The sequence below is a fragment of the Nansenia antarctica genome (assembly GCF_963989245.1).
Source record: "Nansenia antarctica genome assembly, chromosome: 2".
Taxonomy (NCBI): Eukaryota; Metazoa; Chordata; class Actinopteri; order Argentiniformes; family Microstomatidae; genus Nansenia; species Nansenia antarctica.
This window is the reverse complement of record NC_137675.1, coordinates 41925282-41948148: the sequence shown is the minus strand read 5'-3', so window position 1 is coordinate 41948148 and position 22867 is coordinate 41925282. Positions and strand designations below refer to the sequence as shown.

Here is a 22867-nt window from a genome sequence, read left to right as displayed (position 1 = left end):
TGTTTAGCTAGTTCTCTTTTACAGTCACTGCATTTCCAACATGATCGTTTTATGTTAGTGGTGTCTATCTTTAAGCAAGCGCTGTGAATGTATTGTGTTTTACAGATCCCTGATGTACACTCAAGTATGTCATCAGTAGGCAGGACAGGCATTCCACAGTAACAACTCTTGCCTTCAGCTGGTTTGGTGGCATGTGATGCTAGAACAGGAGCTGTGAAGACTTTACCTACTAGCTCTGGAATTACACAGGTCCTGACAAATGTGTGGACCTTCTCGCAGATAATGTCAAAGAAGTCTGAATCAGGCAGAACTCTCTCAATGTACATTTCTTCTGTGTCTGCTGTCCCTGGTCCCCAAACAGCGAAGTCACAGTAGCTTGCTTCTGTCAGGTGAATTTGGGTCTGGACCTAATAATAAATAATGCATTATATTTAGTCAACTTGAAATGAAAGTAACAATTGCGATGCTTTACACCAGCAAATATAAAAACAGATTGATTTTTTTTAAATCACCTGATAATAGTACTGATGGTCCCTCTTTAGTGATAGTTTGCCCCCAGTCAGTTGTAGACAAAACGTGCTGTCTCTGATTTTCTCCACCATTGTGGTACCCTGAAGGCTGCTGGGTGCCTTAACCTCCACCACACCCATGTCATGGCAGTCACACCATCAGGTGATGCCCCTAACCAAGGATATTTGGGGGTGATGAACAGCCCTGCTTTGTTAACAGTGAGGTTGGTGTGTTGGCTCTCCGTGAGCTTGGTGTATTTCTTAACAACCTCTTCTTCATGTTCAACACCCCATCCAAAAACAACACAAACAGTGTGTCTTAGCAATTTATGGTAATAGCTTACATGTTTACCACAACAAAGTGCACAGCTAATATGACAGCAATGAACACAGCTCTTATCACAGTAACATTACTGAGGGATCATCATATACTCATTGTACATCGAGAAAGGTGATGGGGGATGAAGATTTAGGTGGAATGGTGGAGTGGTGGCCTGGAATGAACAATGCAGGGCCATCACTCTAGAGTGACTCAGCATTGTTTTGAGTTTCTAGGGTCAACGACAGGCATGGAATACAAAAGGGTAATTGCATATATTGAAATGTATCTTATGGAACACAGAAAGGCAGAAACTGTGCAATCAAGTCTTTGTAGTCATTTAAATGTCTATTGTTCTAGCAAGTTTATTATCTAGTTTATTGTCAAGTATTGCATATGATAATTTTCTCTTACATCCCCTAGATCGCTGTCGATGTCAGTACCTAAGTGGCTGTGAATACCTGAGGGAATGTGGTGTTTTCTTTGTATCCTTGTAGGCGACAGGATAGCACACTTTCTTCAGCAGGGAGACTGATGGTTTGACTGGGTCAGTGTGGCAGACTGCTCGTATGTTGGAAGCAGTCACCCTTCCTGCCTTCTGCTCAAACCACATGGCACATTTTGCTTGAAGTTGTGTCTCCTTCTCTATCACGTGGCACTATTTGAAATAAATAAGGTTTAGTAACAAGTTTGTGACATGTGGATATGACCAAATTTACTGACTGATGTGGCCTAAATGTAGCCTACCTGTTCTTCTGTCAAACTCAACCCTGTAAAGATCTCTTCACTCTTTGCCTGTAGTTCTTTGTCTGATAAAGCTCGATACTGGGGCATGTACAGTTGGCTTAAAGGTGCAGGGATGTTCAGCTGCACTGCCCTTGGTATGAACCTGAGTGTGAATGAAAAGACCATTGTAAATTGTTATTGGTGCTGAGAAAAGTTGCCATATAAATGCAATGAATTATTATCATAAAGTGTGTCTAAAGATGGCATGGCATGTTAGTTATTTTTTGGGAAACCAAACAATCATTATTATTTAGTGTTAACCTCTCTGCATGGCCAGGGACAACAGACAGGATGCAGCTTTTCACTGGTTTATTCTCCCTGTCTTCAGTTGCATGCAGCATGCTGTAGAATGCTGTACATTCATCAGGGGTTGGAGGTGGTATCTTTGCTGGGGGGAGGTCACCCCAGCCAGCAGCTTCTCTCTTTCGCTGGACCTTTGTAAACCTTATCTGGCTCGCTTCAGCATACAAGTCAGCTGGTTTCAAGGATGCCATACTGGGCTCAATCCAGCTGCAGGCCTTTTCAGTGCATCAGGGGCGGCGCTAGGGGGTGGCTACTTGGGCTCAAGCCCCGGATGTTTTCTGAAAAGCCCCGAATGTTTTACTTAAAAAAAATATATACAAAAAAATAAAATAATATATATATATATAAATCTCGTGAGTAACGTGCAGTACCGGAGTCCAACAGAGAGGCAGCAGCTGCGCGACATTAGCCTGCGTACTGCGTAGCCTGCCCTGCCCTGAAGAAGACGTGATCTCAATCAGTGCCTGACTTTGTAAGCATGGATATCCCAAAGTTGTTTTCAACAAAACAAGCGCCAAGAACTGTTGCAGCAGCAGTATCAGCAGCTGACAACAATGACATCACCAGCAGTGATGACATAGATGATGTTTCAGGTTTGTGAATCTTATTAGAAAGGTGACTGACTCACTGACACTACTTTTCCAGTTTGCTAATGCTAGCTGGCTATCATAACATAACGTTATGTTATAATGAAAACATGAAACATAGCAAGGTACTGTTACGGTACATGGTAAGAAATCAAACAAAGGATAATACTTATACAAATAAAGTGAATAACAGGCTGATAGTCTTTGATATCTGCACTCTGGTTGACTGAGTAACAAGTGAAAAAGAATGATGTAACGTTAATGTTACAGCTAGTAAACATGGAGTAACCACATTAAGTATGCCCTTATGGTAGTATGTATGTATACAGAACATGACTCAAATCTATCCTAAGATGTAACGCTAACTAACTAAGTTTGTTTAATGTCCCAGGGGGGATTTGATTTCACAGTACTATACACAGGCCAACAATACATGTAATATATCCTCATATAACACAGGACAAGACAATCAATACAATATAAGTGGTGAGCACAGAGTCTGCCCTGATATACATACTGTAACATAACTAGCCTCAGCCCATCAATTATGTAATTCTATACAAATATAAATGATGGTGACTGACAGGGGGAGCTACGTGTGCTGACCTCCCTCCGTGCCCAGAACCACCACAATTAGTTTGCTTCATTAAAGGGTGTGAATGTATATGTGTTCTCCAGTGCCTTTTGTCCGCTTTAAGGTGGTGGTAAGTTGAAGGTTGAAGGCAAAAATTTTATTCTCCCTCTGGGCTAAGCCCCAGATCTCCTGCGATCCTAAATCCGCCCCTGCAGTGCATGCAGTGCCATCTAGCCTGCATGTAATTGGATGTAGTAAAGCGAACCACACTGGAAATAAGTCCCGAACTTTGTCGTGACGTCCCTAACAAATGACTTTACTGTGATGTATAATGCATTTGTTGAATCAAATCAAATCATACCTGTTCACAGCTGCAAGCAGGGCATAGGTTATGGCACCTATGTGGGAGCAAACTTCTCCTAATCCTGCCATGCAGACACAGTGACCAAATCGGATTAATCCGTCCTTTTCCACAGCAACCCATGCTGTCAGTGGTGGATCATTGAGGCAGTTGGAATGGTTCACCTGACACGGACAGAGGTTTTGTTTAGATTTCATTTCATCAATGTCAGCCCTGTCACCAGCTGTAAACATATGTGATCAACGTAACTATCTACCAAAATTAGAGCACAAGAGAGTAATTTAGCTGTGTAACGTTAGATTAGACAACGTAGCATAACCAAAGGCAAACGTTAGGCACCTTCGCTTTGACAAGAGGCTAGAGCTAGCTTACCACTGACCGTAACGTAACGTTAGCTAGCATACCGATAGCATTGGCTAATTTAACGTCACTCACCTTGGCTTTGACGATGAAGAAATTCTTCACTTTCCACACGCCAGCATTAGTTACCCAACCAGAGTGGAAATATTTGTAGCTTTCGGTGCTTTTAAAAGCCTTCATCCTGGCTGCGGTGTATGGGGATGGATTCTCCACCAGATAGATCCAAATGTCACCGAACACGAGATCAGGCAGGGACTTAGCTGCATTTAGTGGTTCAAACACAGCCGCGGGGGCTAAATATGGGTCGCAAGTGCCCAATATGTGTAGCTTTTCCGTGTATCTTGATAGTTCTTCATGGGTGAGGTGGTCTAAATAGTAGGCAGCCGGTAAATTGCGTCCACTCGCCATGTTGAGCGATGTTGCTATGATACTTTTTGCCCGTCAGGTTGGTGGTTGCTAGGGAAGAAACCACGTGACTGAAAGCTATGAATTGCAGTTGGCTACCAGCATGTTAACCCTAACCCTAAGCCTTCAAAGAAGCAATTCATGGTTAAGTTCCTGTGTAGCCAAAGTGAAATAATTAAAAGGTACCATGGTCATTTGTTTTAATCAAAAACAAGGTGTAACGAGTGTAAACCCTGAGTAAGTATTCTTTGACTTTGAGAAGGGCTTATACTTGTATTGTATTCGTATATAAAGCAGGGTTTTTTCTCAACTCCAATTTTCCTTCACATCATTGCTTTTATGGCGACCTCGTGGTGATCAGACACATTCTCAGAGCCTGGTCCTTTTTAATGTCCCACAGGTATCTACAGAGTTGGGAAAACCTGCTGTTAGCTGTGCTCCACAGACATGGTACAGCCTTCAGACATGGTACAGCCTTCAGACATATAAGAAAATAACAAACAATACGTAAATAATATGCGGTCAACAAAAATACAGCAACCCATCGCTCCCCTCTCTCTCCACTATCACCATGCAAATGACCTTACCAAATCACCGCTGATAACCATGTGACATCTCAATATGGTGATCACTTTATATCCTTCTCCCTTCCCCTCAAAACTTCCTCTTCCCTCTCAGCCTCTAACCACTTAAGACCCTCTCGTCGTAACCTACGTACCCTGTCCCCCACCACCCTCTCTTCTTCTGTCCTATCCTCCCTACCCTCTGTCGAATCCTTCTCCCTTCTATCCACTGATGCGGCATCCTCAACCCTCCTGTCCGCTCTCACCTCATCCTTCGACACCCTCTGTCCACTAACCTTGAAGCCAGCTCGATCCTCTCCTCGAGCTCCCTGGCTCTCTGAAACGCTACATGCTTGCAGACTAGAGCTCAGAGCAGCTGAGAGGAAATGGAGAAAAACTGGCCTTTCTGATGACCTTAACCTCTATCACTCTCTCCTTGCCAACTACGCCTCCTCGGCATCAGCTGCTAAAGCATCCTACCAGTGGCGGCTGGCCGATAGAGGGCGCTGGGGCGCCGCCCCCACCTTCACTTCCTAGTTGCGATTTGTAAAAGTTTTTTTTTTAAATAAACATTGTTTATTCACAAAATGCGGCTGATATTCTGTCGGCGCCTATCAGCATTCATTACAAATCCTCCAATACAATAAACATTTTTATCTGTGTGTGTGTAAAATTCACTGTTAAAATACATAGGGGGAGGAGTCGGGGCGCCAGTCAATGCCAGTCTATGGCACTGCAAATACTTTTCGCTTACACGTGAGCTGTAGCAGCGCTCCAATTGGTTGTGTCTATTTCTTGGCCGGGGCGCAAAAATGTGCGTCCTGAATATCCGGTTGTATATCCAGCATAAGATGTTTGGGGTTTGCGATCTTTCATTTGTCTTCCACTTCCTACTTCCGGTGGCGCTGCTCTGTAGCGACTCGGGCCAGTGATAGTTTGCTTCAAGTGTTTTTATTTGTTTTGTTCGTTTTGTGTTTTGTGTAATATGTCTATTGGCAACATTCTACTGCTGGTCTTAATTATCAGCGACCGTCTCCGCTGCCGTCTCCGCTGCCGTGCGACCAACACACAGGGGGAATATGGAACTATACAGCAAATCACACAGCAAACCACTACCGGACTTTGTAAACAAATTGAACAAATGGATTAGAAGGAGGCATCTTTTGTTCCCAACTTGATGATATTGCAACTGGACCTATTACCGAAGTCAAACTTGTGTAAGTAAGTGAATCATCTGTCCTTCAGTCATGATAGGAAAACCAAATCGATGCTGGGAGAAGGAATGGCAGACTGTATTCTGATTGTATCTTCTATGCTCTTTGTATGTTTCTATGCTCTTTGTATGTTTCTATGCTCTTTGTATGTGTCTTGGTGTAGGAGAAACGTGGGACCACGTTGGAAACAAGTGTTTCGGTACACGTTGACGTGTAGAAACTGTAGAGAGAAAATTGTAGAAATTGTAGAGAAAACTGGGGGGGTAGAGGTGATGAAGAGGTCTGTACAGGGGGGGTAGAGGGGATGAAGAGGTCTGTACAGGGGGGTAGAGGGGATGAAGAGGTCTGTACAGGGGGGTAGAGGGGATGAAGAGGTCTGTACAGGGGGGTAGAGGTGATGAAGAGGTCTGTACAGGGGGGTAGAGGTGATGAAGAGGTCTGTACAGGGGGGTAGAGGGGATGAAGAGGTCTGTACAGGGGGGTAGAGGGGATGAAGAGGTCTGTACAGGGGGGTAGAGGGGATGAAGAGGTCTGTACAGGGGGGTAGAGGGGATGAAGAGGTCTGTAGAGGAGGGTAGAGGGGATGGAGAGATCTGTAGAGGAGGGTAGAGGGGATGGAGAGGTCTGTACAGGGGGGTAGAGGGGATGAAGAGGTCTGTACAGGGGGGTAGAGGGGATGAAGAGGTCTGTAGAGGAGGGTAGAGGGGATGGAGAGGTCTGTACAGGGGGGTAGAGGGGATGAAGAGGTCTGTACAGGGGGTAGAGGGGATGGAGAGGTCTGTAGAGGTGGGTAGAGGGGATGGAGAGGTCTGTAGAGGTGGGTAGAGGGGATGAAGAGGTCTGTAGAGGTGGGTAGAGGGGATGAAGAGGTCTGTACAGGGGGGTAGAGGGGATGAAGAGGTCTGTACAGGGCGGTAGAGGGGATGGCGGGGTCTGTACAGGGGGGTAGAGCTATTCTCATGCTAAAATCGACTGTAAATCCAGATTTTAAAGTTGATATTCTTCCCCGTGGAGCATGCCCCCATAACCTGTGCCCCACCCAAAAAATTTAGCACCAGCCGCCACTGCATCCTACTATCATTCCAAAATACATTCTTCTGCCTCTAATCCTAGAAAACTGTTCTCCACTTTCTCTTCACTCCTTAATCCACCTCCTCCCCCTCCCCCTTCCTCCCTGTCCGCCGATGACTTTGTCACCTACTTTGAAAAAAAGGTGGACGACATCAGCAGCACCTTTTCCCCCCCACCTCTCCCTCCTCCCACTAACAATGCTAACACCCCTTCCAAACTCTCTCCTCGACACTCGGTCTCTGGATTGTCTTCTTTTTCCCCCCTCTCCCCCGATGAGGTTCTCACACTTATCACATCAAAGCGGGCAACCACATGCCCTCTTGATCCCATCCCCTCCCCCCTTCTCCAATCCATTTCCCCCGACATCCTTCCTTACCTTACCACCCTAATCAACTCCTCCCTATCCACAGGATCTGTCCCAGCGGCCTTCAAAATAGCCAGAGTCAAGCCTCTCCTCAAGAAACCTACCCTTGACCCATCATCTGCCCACAATTACAGACCTGTATCCCTTCTCTCCTTCCCTTCCAAAACCCTTGAACGCGCGGCATCTAAATAACTGACTGACTATCTCCGGAAGATGGATCACTTAGACCCGCTCCTTGCTGTCACGGAAGCCCTCCACTCTGCCCAAGCTTCCTCCCTCTCCTCTGTTCTCATTCTCCTTGACCTGTCTGCTGCCTTCGACACAGTCAATCACCAGATCCTTCTCTCCATCCTCTCAGACCTGGGCATCTCTGGCACCGCACACTCCTGGTTTTCTTCCTACCTGGCGGGCCGCTCCTACCAGGTGACCTGGAGAGAATCGCTATCTTCTCCACGAACCCTCTCCACTGGAGTACCCCAGGGTTCTGTCCTAGGGCCCCTACTTTTCTCCCTCTACACCAAGTCTCTTGGCTCGGTAATCTCTTCACATGGGCTCTCCTACCACAGCTACGCAGACGACACTCAACTCTTCCTGTCCTTCCCCCCGTCTGATGTACACGTGGCAACCCGTATCTCAGCATGCCTCGCTGACATTTCAACTTGGATGGCTGACCACCATCTCAAGCTCAATCTTAACAAGACCGAGCTCCTCTTCATCCCCGGGAAAGCCTGCCCTCTCCAAGACCTCTCCATCACAGTGGAGAACTCTACTGTAACCCCCTCCCCGACAGCCAAGAACCTTGGAGTGATCCTGGATAACCGACTATCCTGTGCGGAGAACATTGCAGCAACGGCTCGCTCCAGCAGATTCTTCCTCTACAACATCAGAAGGATACGACCATTCCTTACCAGAGAGGCAGCGCAACTCTTGACCCAGGCACTGGTCATCTCCCGCCTGGATTACTGCAATGTATTCCTGGCTGGGCTCCCCGCTTCAGCCATTAGACCTCTGCAGCTCATCCAGAATGCTGCTGCCCGGCTGGTATTCAACCTCCCCAAATACTCGCATGTCACCCCTCTCCTTCGCACCCTGCACTGGCTCCCGATAGCAGCTCGCATCAGATTCAAGACCCTGGTGCTTGCATACCAGGCAGCTAAAGGGACAGCCCCTGCCTACCTGAAGGAAATGGTAACCCCCCAAACCCCTGCCCGCTCACTCCGCTCCTCCACCTCGGCTGGCCGACTGGCCCCACCTCCTCTACACAGCAGTCGGGCTGCCCGATCACGTCTCTTCACAACACTGGCTCCCCGCTGGTGGAATGAGCTCCCCACGGCTGTCAGAACGGCAGAGTCACTACCCATCTTCCGTCGTAGACTGAAGACCCATCTCTTCAGGTTACATCTTAACTGCTCCTCCTGAGAAATCTTCCGACCCTCACCACTACGTCTCCTAAAGACACCCGCTTTCCCCTCTACTGTGTCCCTAAGAACTTCTATTGCCCCCCTTGTACTGTTTCTCAGTTTCTCCAGTAAAAAATAAAAAATTAAAATAAAAATTAAAAGTTTTAGTAGAAGGCGATAGGGAGAAGGTTTTTCCTTCTATCAGTGGCCCCGGGCCCGAGCTAGATTACTCTTCCTGCAACGAATGATGGATTGCTGATTCACATGCTTAGTATTCAAATGTATTGATTGTAAGTCGCTTTGGAATAAGGCGTCTGCTAAATGCCAAAAATGTAAAATGTAAATGTGATCAAGGCAAAACCAATCAATTCGAAAATAAACTCACAATAACTCATTAGCCTAGTATACTAAATACTCCTTAAATCATATTCATGGCTCCTACAATTATTATTATTATTATTATTATTATTATAAGAGCACTCCGTTTTGGGAGGGTGTGTGATTAACTCTTTGAGATAACTTTTTTTACAAATAAGTGAACTCATTTTAGAGCAAAACAGTGCAACTCTCTTTTAGGGAGCCCAATTTATACTTCTGCGTAAAATCTACGCTGTAGCCTACGCCGTAGCTTAGGCTCCGGGCCTACGCAGCAGCCTACGCCATAGCTTTACGCGCACCTCTCCAAAAATGTAACTACGCGGCACACCTACGCAGACCGTAAGAACTGTGATTGGTCCGCTTGGTAGCACATGATTCCAACATGATTCCGACTCTCTCGTAGGCCTAAATGCGGAAGCCATGACAGAAATGTCATTTACTTTTTATGTAATTACTTATTAATAAAGATTTGAAAAATTATGATAAACATCTTATTATCTTAGTTTAATGTCATTTCAATGCATTATAGACATTTTCTTTATGAATGAATGAATGAATGAATGGTCTTTATTGTCATTGCTATAGTACAGGTACCAAACAACGAAATTTAGGAGGGGTGGCTCCCCCGGTGCTAGGAAAGAAAAAAATAACAAAAAAAACACAAGAAGGGAAGGAGCTGGTTTACATAAATAAAGGCTATGTACACTATCACCTATACTATACTGTACAGATAGACGACTAGGGTTGTCATATTGCACATAGTGTTATTGCACATTCATTTTAAGTGTCGCAGTTTACAACAAGCATAACAAACAAATCGCTATTATGAATGAATGAATGAATGAATGGACTTTATTGTCATTTCTACAGTACAGGTACCAAACAACGAAATTTAGGAGGGGTGGCTCCCCTGGTGTTAGGAAAGGGCAAAAAAAAAAAAAACTTTTAGAAAAAGACAAAAAGAAATGTAAAATGCCGCTATGAGTACACCGTTCCAAAGGAGCGCCCCATGGAAGCGTCAAGCACAGCCTTCCCATAAGGAGCGCGATTCACATTTACGAGATACAATCCTATTTATTTAGAAATAAATTATTACCTGTGGCGTTTGACAGCGGATGATGATAGACATATTTAATGTAAAGTTATCTATACGAACTGTGATTGGTCTGCTTGGTAGCGTCACATTCCGACTCTCTCGTAGGCCTTAAATGCGGAAGCCATGACAGAAATGTCATTTACTTTTTCTGGAATTACTTATTAATAAAGATTTGAAAAATTATGATAACCATCTTATTATCTTAGTTTAATGTCATTTCAATGCATTATAGACATTTTCTTTACAACAAGCATAACCAAAAAAATCGCTATTATGCCGCTATGAGTACACCGACCAACGCAATGTAGACCGACCAACGCAGAACTATAAATTGGGAGAGCCCTTGCATAGGCTACGGCATAGCCGCGCGTAAATTCGACGCAGAAGTATAAATTGGGCTTATGAGTTTGGTGGGTGTACTTACTTTAGGATAGAACATGTAGGTGATGTAGAGTTTGGTGGGTGTACTTACTTTAGGATAGAACATATAGGTGATGTAGAGTTTGGTGGGTGTACTTACTTTAGGATAGAACATGTAGGTGATGCCTAGATGTTTAGTCATAGTGAGCCACACTATGTGTTTGGTGGGTGTACTTACTTTAGGATAGAACATGTAGGTGATGTAGAATTTGGTGGGTGTACTTACTTTAGGATAGAACATGTAGGTGATGAGTTTGGTGGGGTACTTACTTTAGGATAGAACATGTAGGTGATGCCTTCCATGGCACCGTCCAGCATCAAGCCTCTGATGAGGAAAATGAACAGCACGACATAGGGGAAGATTGAAGAGAAATACATCACCTATAGCAGGGTGGAAAAGACAGACCATGAGGAAAGGGAGGGAGGAAGAGGAGGAGGAGAATTCGGTCTGCACAGTGATTGTAATATTCAAAACACTATTTCCTTGTTACTGACTGGGCCACCCTAGGCTTGCCCTATTGGAGGATGGGGTCTTGGTCAGAGCTATACGATAACAGTTAAGTAGCGTTCAAGACCTAAAAAGGTTACACAGGAATGGACAGCAGCATTACGATAAAGATCTATCCTGCCTCTTAGTAGGTATAACCATATCAACCATTCCAAGACCATTCGCATGCTAAATGACCTCATCACCAGGACACCAGAAAGGAAAACCGTGTGTGCTATTGTACCTAGCCCTAACTACACTCTGCTGTACTTAACCCTAACTCTGTACCTAACCCTAACCCTAACCACACTCTGCTGTACTTAACCCTAACTCTGTATCTAACCCTAACTACCCTGCTGTACTTAACCCTAACTCTGTACCTAACCCTAACCCTAACTACACTCTGCTATACTTAACCCTAACTCTGTACCTAACCCTAACCCTAACTACACTCTGCTGTACTTAACCCTAACTCTGTACCTAACCCTAACCCTAACCCTAACTACACTCTGCTGTACTTAACCCTAACTCTGTACCTAACCCTAACCCTAACTACACTCTGCTGTACTTAACCCTAACTCTGTACCTAACCCTAACTACCCTGCTGGCAGTGCATCAGTCATATTGAGCTGACTTTCTATTTGTTCAGCAACACGCAAAGCTGTGTATTCGACTGCCCCACTGATATGAGGCTACCCAACTGCCCCACTGATATCAGGCTACCTAACTACCCCATTGATATCAGGCTACCTAACTACACCATTGATATTAGGCTACCTGACTACCCCATTGATATCAGGCTACCTAACTACCCCATTGATATCAGGCTACCTAACTACCCCATTGATATCAGGCTACCTAACTACCCCAATGATATCAGGCTACCTAACTACCCCATTGATATCAGGCTACCTAACTACCCCACTGATATCAGGCTACCTAACTACCCAACTGATATCAGGCTACCTAACTACCCCCATTGATATCAGGCTACCTAACTACCCCATTGATATCAGGCTACCTAACTACCCCATTGATATCAGGCTACCTAATGGCGCTTTTCCATCAGCAGCCCAGCCCGGTTCGGGTCAGGTCGGTTCGGCCCGCTTTGGCCCGCTTTTGATCAGTTCTGGTTTTCCACTATACACAACAGACCCGGAGATAGTAGGAGGAGTAGGCGATAGTAGGCGGAGTTACGCGTCATAACAGCGCGCCATGGTGGTGACATATATTTTTACGAGACACAACACAGCCACAACAACATGAAGACATGGAGGAACTTGCAGCTATCGTATACTTTTTCCTTGGCATGTGGTATATTATTAACCGTGTTTTTTTGGGAGAGAAAGAGAAAGAGAGAGAGGAAGCTATGTACACATAATAAAGTGATGTTTTTTGAACCCTTAAAACCACTGCCTTCACTTGTCTGCTTTATGAACTGTAGTATCATTGTGTGCCGTGTTATTCACGGACAAACACGGTGCCCTTTGCGGGTTAATAACTTCGGTTTACCGTGGGTTAGGATAACAATTCAAACGTGTCCGGATAGAGGAGAAGACAGGGAATCCAAAACTATTTGAATGGTGTCGATCCTACTCTCCTATCACCGTCGACACAGCGCGGAGCAGCGAATTCCCTGTTAAAACGATTCTCTCCCCCCGCTGTCAACGGGAGTTGCACCAGCTGGCGCGGTGCTGCACTCTCTCTATTTCGGGCTAAACTGTGCAGTGTAGCCGGCGTCCTGGTTCCTCCAGCAACCGGACACTTCCATAAATAACAACAAATATGTAATATGTAAATATGTATAATACCACGTTCATTGATAAAATGACGCCAGGGATGGAAAGGGGTGAAGGGGGATGATGAAGCTCTGGACTATGGAACGGCACAGCACAACGGGGGGAAATGCGATAAGAATTATGTCAAAATGCAGCACCATCATGCACAGATCAGCCTTAAAACATGTAACGTTAGATATATATCGTTATACAGGGAGCGATGTATTTCTACGGAAAGGCTGATAGATTGTAGAATCTTCTTGTCGGTAAAACGATGGAATCAATCTATTGAGGATTGTGATCTTAAATGCGTTGTCATCTCAGGATAGATTAGGTGCACAGCATACACGATTTGACAAGGAAATAGGATGTTCAACACGGGTTTGAATCTCTGTACTTGATTTATTAAGACAGTCAGCGAATGGTCCATCAGCACAGTATCTCAGCATCGGCATTCAACGACATCATTATACAGACAGGCTGATAGATACGAGTGCAGCGCTGTCTTGCTGGTAGCCAAATATATTTATTTATACAGCATATGGATGTTACGTGCCTGTTAGCCTACTTGCCGCTTTCAGTTCTAGTAGATTTGTAGTTTAGATCTCGCAACCAGGGATTGGGAAGCGATGTATTTCTACGAAAAGGCTGACTGACGCGGGGCTCCAATCTCCGCGTTTATAGAGTGCTCCGGTGTCTTGCTGGTAGTCAAATATATGTATGTATATATACAGCATATGGATGTTACGTGCCTGTTACCTGCCGATTTCAGTTCTAGTAGTTTAGATCTCGCAACCAGGGAAACGCCGACAAGACGCGAATCTACCGGCATTTGACTCATGAGTGAACGGCGAAAATGGCTGGACGGCACAGCTTGGGATTCCATTGAAGTTGAAGTTGACATCCAGTCATCCGCTCACTGCTCTCCATCAAAAATGGCACATCCATCAATAATATGACATAATAACAACTGCTCTGATTAGATTGATTAGATTGTTTAATACATCAACGGGGGTAAAAGCGAGATGAACTCGCGAGTATCATGCGGTGCTTTATGAACTGTAGTATCATTGTGTGCCGTGTTATTCACGGACAAACACGGTGCCCTTTGCGGGTTAATAACTTCGGTTTACCGTGGGTTAGGATAACAATTCAAACGTGTCCGGATAGGGGAGAAGACAGGGAATCCAAAACCATTTGAATGGTGTCGATCCTACTCTCCTATCACCGTCGACACAGCGCGGAGCGAATTCCCTGTTAAAACGATTCTCTCCCCCCGCTGTCAACGGGAGTTGCACCAGCTGGCGCGGTGCTGCACTCTCTCTATTTCGGGCTTAACTGTGCAGTGTAGCCGGCGTCCTGGTTCCTCCAGCAACCGGACACTTCGATAAATAATCTGGAAGTCAACGGGACTTTCAAACAGCAGCAAGCGGTGCTGCGAGCAGCAGCGGCCGGGTGAACTCCCGGTTCATTTAGTTTACGGTTAAAAGCATAACTTCTCGGGGTGTCAGCGCGGTGGTTAAGGGCTCAAAATGACCGTAGACCGATGGTGAAGTTAGCAAAGGAGTATTGTGTTTCTACCACATTCACAGCCGGTGTTATTCGCGGGCAAAGACGGTGCATAATAGCGATTTTTGTGTTATGCTTGTTGTAAATAAAAGTTCTATGATGCATTGAAATGACATTAAACTAAGATAATACGATGGTCAGCATAATTTTTCGAATCTTTATTAATAAGCTATTACAGAAACTGTAGTGACATTTTCCAAGAGCGAATGTGGTATTTCAAGATGGCGGTTAGTGAAGAAATCTATGAACATGGGATGACGATTTCCATTGACCAATCAACGGTGTGCAGCGGCACACGTCACACGCAGCCTGGCAAAAAGATCCGGGTCTAAAAATGTAGACCCTGGTATCGAAGGGTAGCTAAAGAAGCGACCCGACCCGACCTGACCCGACGAAGCAGCAGGGGCTGGCCCGGCCTGGCCCTGTAATGGAAAAGCGCCATAATAACTGACCCACAGATATCAGGCTACCTAACTACCCCCATTGATATCAGGCTGAGGCCTGGGGAGACTTACAAACAATTACAAAATTGAGAGGGAAAAAGTACAGTCGACAACATTCTCCCAGTCACTCTACAAAATGGGTCTATAACTGTGTGGCCAACTGAATGTCACATGCAAAATTGTGTTTGCAACAATGAATTCAAGTGATTCGGTCGCTAGATTCGGTCGCATTGGTTTACTACAAAGCATTTTTGTTTAGTTCGAATCCAGCACAATGCGGTTTCAACATCATCATCCTTATCATCCATCGTATGAATAGTGTAGTTGCATCATGGGATGGGTATGCTCGTAGTTTTGGCATTTGAGTTAGTGTCATAGCAAAGTCTACCTTAAAAACTGCTGCACATGCATACAACATTTTATCTTCTGAGGGTCTATCAGCTAGTAATTGTTTTCTTTTCTACTACCTTGAATTGCAGCCTAAAATGTCCCAAGAACATGTGTAAATGTGTAAATGTGTAAATGTGTAAATGTCTTACCTTGGCGGAGGACTTGATGCCTTTGATCATACCCAGGCAGACTATGGCCCAGGCAGCCAGCAGACAGCCTGTCATGATGGGGTTAAACTGGGCTGGCTCATCGATGGAGTCTGAGATGTCCAGGGCCTTGCGGAACCAGAAGTATGAGGTAGGAGAGCTACCAGAACATTCTTTTACTGATAGAAAGAGCGAGAGAGAGAGAGAGAGAGAGAGAGAGAGAGAGAGAGAGAGAGAGAGAGAGAGAGAGAGAGAGAGAGAGAGAGAGAGAAGTGGGGGAGGACAGTAAATAATACACTGTAATCCTGAGATTCACTCACTCACTCAGTCACACACACGCACACACACACACACACACACACACACACACACACACACACACACACACACAGGCAATTTTCTTATCCAGTCCCAATCCTGCTGAAACTCAAAACTCTGACTCCTGTCTAGATTACATTACTTGATTCTGTAATCCGTAGGTTGCATTATCAAAGTACGTCATCAAAATACTGCTAAAACATTCCCCCCCCGTGCCCTGCGGTGGTGTAGCGGTCTAAGCACTAGCCACTAGTGCAAGCTGCCCACCGGGGACTGGGATCGAATCCCAGCTCGCCAGATCCGGATATGGCCGAGGCACACACAGGGAGTGGCATATTGAGCGGCCGCTCCCGAGGGCGGTATAGGAATAGTTCCGGACAAGGATCCGTCGCGCAACACCGCCCCCTGGGTGCCGGAATAACGGTGCTGGGCTCGAGGAGCCAGTCAGCTAGTCTGCCTGGCGGCCTACTCTGGGACTGCCGGCCACGGGGTCGTGCGGCGGATCCTACGCAATAGGCAGGGGATAATTGGATGCTAGGTTGGGTTTAATTGGATACCAAATTGGGTGAAAAAAGGGATAAAATCAAAAAAAATTAAAAACATTCCCCCCCGCTCCTCAGCGCTCTCAAGCATTTTGCTGCCCATATGAGAGCTTTGGTAGAAAGAAACCATGGTGCCTACAACAAACTGGATGAGAGTGTAACGCCTGGAACACACATGCTGCGTGAGCATCGCGTGTGCGTCGCGGAAACTCATGCTTTTCATTTCGCCGCCCGTGTTAACAGGTTAGAGCAGCCATACAGCCCATGTTAACAGGTTAGAGCAGCCATACAGCCCATGTTAACAGGTTAGAGCAGCCATACAGCCCATGTTAACAGGTTAGAGCAGCCATACAGCCCATGTTAACAGGTTAGAGCAGCCACATAGCCCATGTTAACAGGTTAGAGCAGCCATACAGCCCATGTTAACAGGTTAGAGCAGCCATACAGCCCATGTTAACAGTCTAGAGCAGCCATACAGCCCATGTTAACAGGTTAGAGCAGCCATACAGCCTATGTTAACAGGTTAGAGCAGCCACACAGCCCATGTTAACAGGTTAGAGCAGCCATACAGCCCATGTTAACAGGTTAGAGCAGCCATACAGCCCATGTTAACAGGTTAGAGCAGCCATACAGCCCATGTTAACAGGTTAGAGCAGCCATACAGCCCATGTTAACAGGTTAGAGCAGCCATACAGCCCATGTTAACAGGTTAGAGCAGCCATACAGCCCATGTTAACAGGTTAGAGCAGCCATACAGCCCATGTTAACAGGTTAGAGCAGCCATACAGCCCATGTTAACAGGTTAGAGCAGCCATACAGCCTGTGTTAACAGGTTAGAGCAGCCATACAGCCATGTTAACAGGTTAGAGCAGGCATACAGCCCATGTTGGCTGATCCAAATATGACTGCATGAGACATACGGTACGTTCTCCAGATATCAGGAACACACACACGCACACACACACACACACACACACACACACAGGAACACACACAAGAACACACACACACACACACACACATGGGTAGTGACTGCAGAGTCACTACCCATCTTCCGTCGGAGACTTAAGGTTACACCTTAACTGCTCCTCCTGAGACTTCTACTGCCCCCCAGCACTGCGTCTCCTGAAGACACCCGCTTTTCCCCTTTACTGTGTCCCCTAAAACTTATATTGCCCCCCGTGTACTGTTTCTCTGTTTCTCCACTGTTAATATTTATTTATTTTTTAATTTTAAAAAATAAACGTTTTCCTTCTATCACTGAGACAGCCAATGGCCCCGGGCCTACGACTGGTGGATTGATGTTTCACTTGCTTAGTCAAATGTATTGATTGTAAGTCGCATTGGAATAAGGCGTCTGCTAAATGCCAAAAATGTAAATGTAACACACGTTATGAACATAAGTACCAGTTGTATTGGTGGCCAGGTCCATGGGACAGTTCTCCCAGGGTAGAGGGTACTGGAAGGAGCTGCCCATGTAGAAGAGGCTCCATGCAATGATCACGTTATAGTAGAGTGCCACGTAGAAGCAAACCTGAGAAGAGGATGGAATGGGTTAATAATATGTTTACTCAGCAGCACCACTCCTTCAATATTGGCATAGCTCCCCGAGCGGTAGTTAACATGAGGAGAACTGTGTTTATATAGTGAGGGAAGGGCCAGTGGTAAAGGAGTGTACAACAATATTATTATATATTTTTTAATATAATATTGTTTTTCTTCTTGTGTGTGGCGTATAAGGAAAAATAAATGATCCTATACAGACATAACTTTCCCCCACAAAGATATACCATCTGTAACAATAAAATATACAATACAAAAACAAATCTTTATTTTTCCAGAAGAACGGGTTTGAAACTAATATTATCTGTGTGTGAAACATGTATTGAGTAATGATCGACTGTAGAGTTATCCAAATTGTATAAGGAAGTACAAGACAGGTCTTGTCTGGTTCTTGTGTAAGGAAGTCCAGCAGAACAGGATGATGGGAATAATAATAGTGTAATGAGGACCAAAGTCTGATACAGGGTCATGCCAGGAGTGTGTGATTGTGTGTGTGTGTGTGTGTGTGTGTGTGTGTGTGTGTGTGTGTGTGTGTGTGAGTCTGTGAGTGTGTGTGTGTGTGTGTGTGTGTGTGTGTGTGTGTCTGCATGTGTGAATGTGTGTGTATGTGTGTGTGTGTGTGTGTGTGTGTGTGTGTGTGTGTGTGTGTGTGTGTGAGTGCGAGTGTGTGTTTGTATGTGTCTGCATGTGTGAATGTGTGTCTGAGTGTGAGTGTGTGTCTGTATGTCTGCAGGGTTCCACCCTAACGGTTGCCCGATTTCCCGGGGCAAGTACAACATTTGCCAGGTTTGTTTGCTCGACTGGGTATCGGTGTGCAGGAAGTACAACTGACAGCGCAGGCGCCAGACTAGAGGGAAGATACCTCTAATATCTTAGTTTTATCTAAATATACCGTATTCATATCGTATACCGATATATGTTATGATGTTAACATCATAATATGGTCATCATCGTAACATCATTACGATGTATTAGACCAGACATGATGTTGTATTAGACCAGACATGACGTATAATATTAGACCGTATAATATTAGACCGTATAATATTATCTTAATATCCAGGGAAGAAGGTGGTCACCTCCAGGGAAGAAGGTGGTCATCTCCAGGGAAGAAGCTGGTCACTAGAACTTACTTACTAACAGTTTGTGCTGATGATCTTACCAGAGATGGAGCGTTACCAGTGTGGAGATATGGGGGAATGCATACAAAAGCACTCTAAAACCATTGATTACACTACAGAAAAAAGCTATGAGAATTGTACATAAAGTCAGATTTCGTGATCACACAAATAACTTGTTCCTAATGTCAAATGCCTTAAAGCTTATGGACTTATTCAAATTTAAACTGGCACAGTTAATGTATAAAGCAAAGACTAACATTCCAAAAATATTTATAGAGAGGGATAAGGGATATCATTTGAGAGGGAACTACAACTTTAGGGGGGTTATGCTCGCACCAATCTCAGGAGCAGGTGCATATAATTCTACGGAGTTACCATGTGGAATGAGCTAGATGAAAAAATTAAGGAAAGCAGAAATATTGCTCTATTTAAAAAAAGGTTTAAAGGAATGATTTTTGTTAACTACCAAAATGAGGAAAGGGAAGGTTGTTAATCTTCTGGATACTAAGGTGTGGTTTTCTTTGTCTTTTTCTTTTGTATTACATTGTGGATACTGATGTTTGTTATTTATTTATTTTGTGTTGTTTCAGTATTAAGAATGAAAAATTATTAGTACTGTTGATACTGTAATTTATTAATTAATTATTGTTATTTTTTTTTTTTAATTATGTTCGAAATAAAAGATTCATTCATTCATTCATTCATTACTAATCTTAGCAGAACATGGCAGTACCCATAGTGTAACTATTGAGGAATGTAAAGCCTCAATTCTGAAATTGAAATGTATAGCAAATTCTGTATTTTTAAACCAACAAAATTACAGAGGTAAAAAGACAAGCAATTTGGGATGAGTATTCAACACATCAACACTTTTTTAAGTCAACATATTGTGGCAAGTGAATATTTCAGCTATTCACGTGAAGTTTAGACCAGACATTGGTATTAACTCAATAAAACCAAACAGCTAAAGGAATTGTAACACTCCAACCCATAGAAAAAGCTATTTGCAATAAAGTGAATGACACAGGAAAGAAGTATTGAACACGCTACCTGAAATGTATTTAATACTTGGTGCAGAAGCCTTTGTTTCCAATGACAGCTTCAAAACACTTCCTGTACTAAAAAACTAAAAGTCAGGAGTGCATTTGGCGCAGTACATTGGAAACATATATGTTTGTTTGTTTGCATGTACATTTGTGTTTTTTATTGGTTTTTTGTTTCCTTAATTATCTAGTAATCAAGTCTGATTGAAAAGGTCAATACATGTCAAAGATCAGCCTCACTGCTGAATCTAGCCTCAAGCTATACTCAACAATCGCTCCAATGTTTAACCAGCCAACAATGTCTAGTCCCCAGAACTTTTCTGACAGGTCAGAGGTCAGGTATATGTAGGTTGTTTATATACTATGAGTATAGTCCTTCAAAAAAACATTCCTGAAACAGTCTAGCAACATTTAAAGAATTCCGGGTGGACATGAAAACGCTTCCCATGCTAGGTCAAGAAAAAACTCATAGAACTTAATGGAAACCAAGTGTTATTTATACTATGTTTCAGTTTCATTATTATTATTTGTTGTTGTCCTTCCTGTGAACTGCCATGTGAGTATCCTAATAATACAACTTCAACATGTTGGTTAAGTTCACGACTAAGATGTCATTTGTACAATGGGTGTTATGAATTCTATTGGAATAAGGGCTCCTGTGCAAGAGTTTGAAATAGGGGTAATGTTGCCGTGATATGGCATGTCCACTGGCATTCTCCAAGTTCACCAATGTCACAACTAGTTCCATCGTGAGGGATAACAAATCAGTGGCAAAAATATTATACAGTCCAAAAAATTATACAGTTATATAAATGTACAATTATATTGGATTTTGTACCTCAATTGTTACACTAGTTAATATGCCGGTGTGAAGACTTGTGTGATGTCTGAATACTATGAATATTTTGCAACCCACTTACACTTTGTCAAACCGTCTGGCCTCAATTAAACTCACGTCAGTTTGTTATGAGTCCCCACAAATGCTTTAGGATGCCTCCAAGATAATGTGTATGCAACAGGGTCACAAAGGGAGAAATTCAGAACATTGGTATTTTCCTGGAATTTGAGGTATTATAAATGCATTGTCTGAAACTGAAACATGATTTTGATCCACTAATCTAAACAATCTACTGGACACTTTCAATGCAAAACAAAGATTATTTCAAATGTTCTCACAACAGAGAAAAGTTGGTTGCATATTACGATTGTGTCGTAATAATAATAATAGCAGTAATATTCAAATGTTTCAAGCTATCTAGTCAATCATATCTTGAACAAATTAGAAACATTTTATTATGAATGAACAATGAGGTGACGTCAAACCTCAGATAACCAATACATTTCTTTTTTTTAATATAAATTAGTTTTTCAGATTTTATCCCTTTTTCACCCCAATTTGGTATCCAATTGAACCCAACCTAGCATCCAATTATCCCCTGCCTATTGCGTAGGATCCGCCGCACGACCCCGTGGCCGGCAGCCCCAGAGGAGACCGCCAGGCAGACTCGCTGACTGGCTCCTCGAGCCCAGCACCGTTATTCCGGCACCCCGGGGGCGCTGTTGCGCGACGGATCCTTGTCCGGAAATAGTCCTATACCGCCCTCTGGAGCGGCCGCTCAATATGCCGCTCCCTGTGTGCCTCGGCCATATCCGGATCTGGCGAGACCGGGATTCGATCCCAGTCCCCGGTGGGCAGCTTGCACTAGTGGCTAGTGCTTAGACCGCTACGCCACCGCGGGGCACTAACCAATACATTTCTGGGCCATTAGTTTCATTACACGTTTGATGTTATATCACAGGGACAAGTCAACAACATGTTTTAAGTATGATCTGTCAGAATACGATATTGTAATGTGCTATACTATATTTGACAGCAGCTGGTGAAAGCGGAACAAGATGTTGCAAAATATTGCAATGCAATGGATTCGCTGAGTACTCTACACTACCTAGGTAGTAGTGGGGATTACTCACCGAATCCATTGTATTGCAATAATAAGTGACAGCAGATTTTGAAACCGGGAACAAGTCGGCAGTCGATCAAATGTTCAGATTTTTATTCAGAAAAATGTAAATACATGTTGACGTTGTTGAAAATCAACGACACACTCGCTTGTCAACTAACACAGCTTGTTTTGTGAGCCTGCTAACAATGTAAAGTAGTTTTATAGTTAACTAGGTGTGGATTACTCACCGAATTCATTGCAGTGCAATATTTTGGCTTGACTAGCAAGTGTGTGATTGATTTTCAAAGAATATTCGCCCATATTGTCGATCTTGGACCAATTTGGCAGTGTATCAGGTTATAAACTAAATATTCAGAAGAGCTAAGCAGATTGAAGCTAGATTTAGGCCGCTTCCAGAACTACATTTCGTTACGATTTAGGGTGTAGTAAAATACAATATGTTACAATGTTGCAATTAACCTCGTTGTTTGTGTTCGCACTGCAATCGAGACTGAATCGCTCTCAATAGGCGCGCGGCGCGAGGCAACGCGCTTGCAAAACAGTTTTGTGATTGGTCCGAATTTCGCGGGACATTTGGATTTCAGGAAATCACTCTACTCTCTCTCTCTCTTCGCCCATCGCCGGTGCCTTTAATCCCGTATCCTAATCGAAAATGCAACATCATCAGCAACGACTGTGGGTTATTGCATTTACTGCTGTTCTCTGGTTCATGTTCTTATACCAGTGCTCAGTATACAAGTATTTTAATGAACATTCGTAATGTAGTCTCTGATGTTCATGGTCAACTAAATCA

The 22867-nt window shown here is 44.0% G+C and overlaps 1 protein-coding gene across 1 annotated transcript in view; it reads right to left on the bottom strand.

The window, feature by feature from the left end:
- LOC308151665 (sodium-dependent neutral amino acid transporter B(0)AT2-like) overlaps positions 1–22867 on the bottom strand; it is a gene marked incomplete at both ends in the record, with an annotated part of 63981 nt that overhangs the window by 37415 nt on the left and 3699 nt on the right. Inside the window, 3 exons of the mRNA XM_080524573.1 lie at positions 10981–11091; positions 15527–15702; positions 17791–17917. Coding sequence (XP_080380699.1) covers positions 10981–11091; positions 15527–15702; positions 17791–17917 — 414 coding nt within the window. The remainder of the gene's footprint in view (positions 1–10980; positions 11092–15526; positions 15703–17790; positions 17918–22867) is intronic.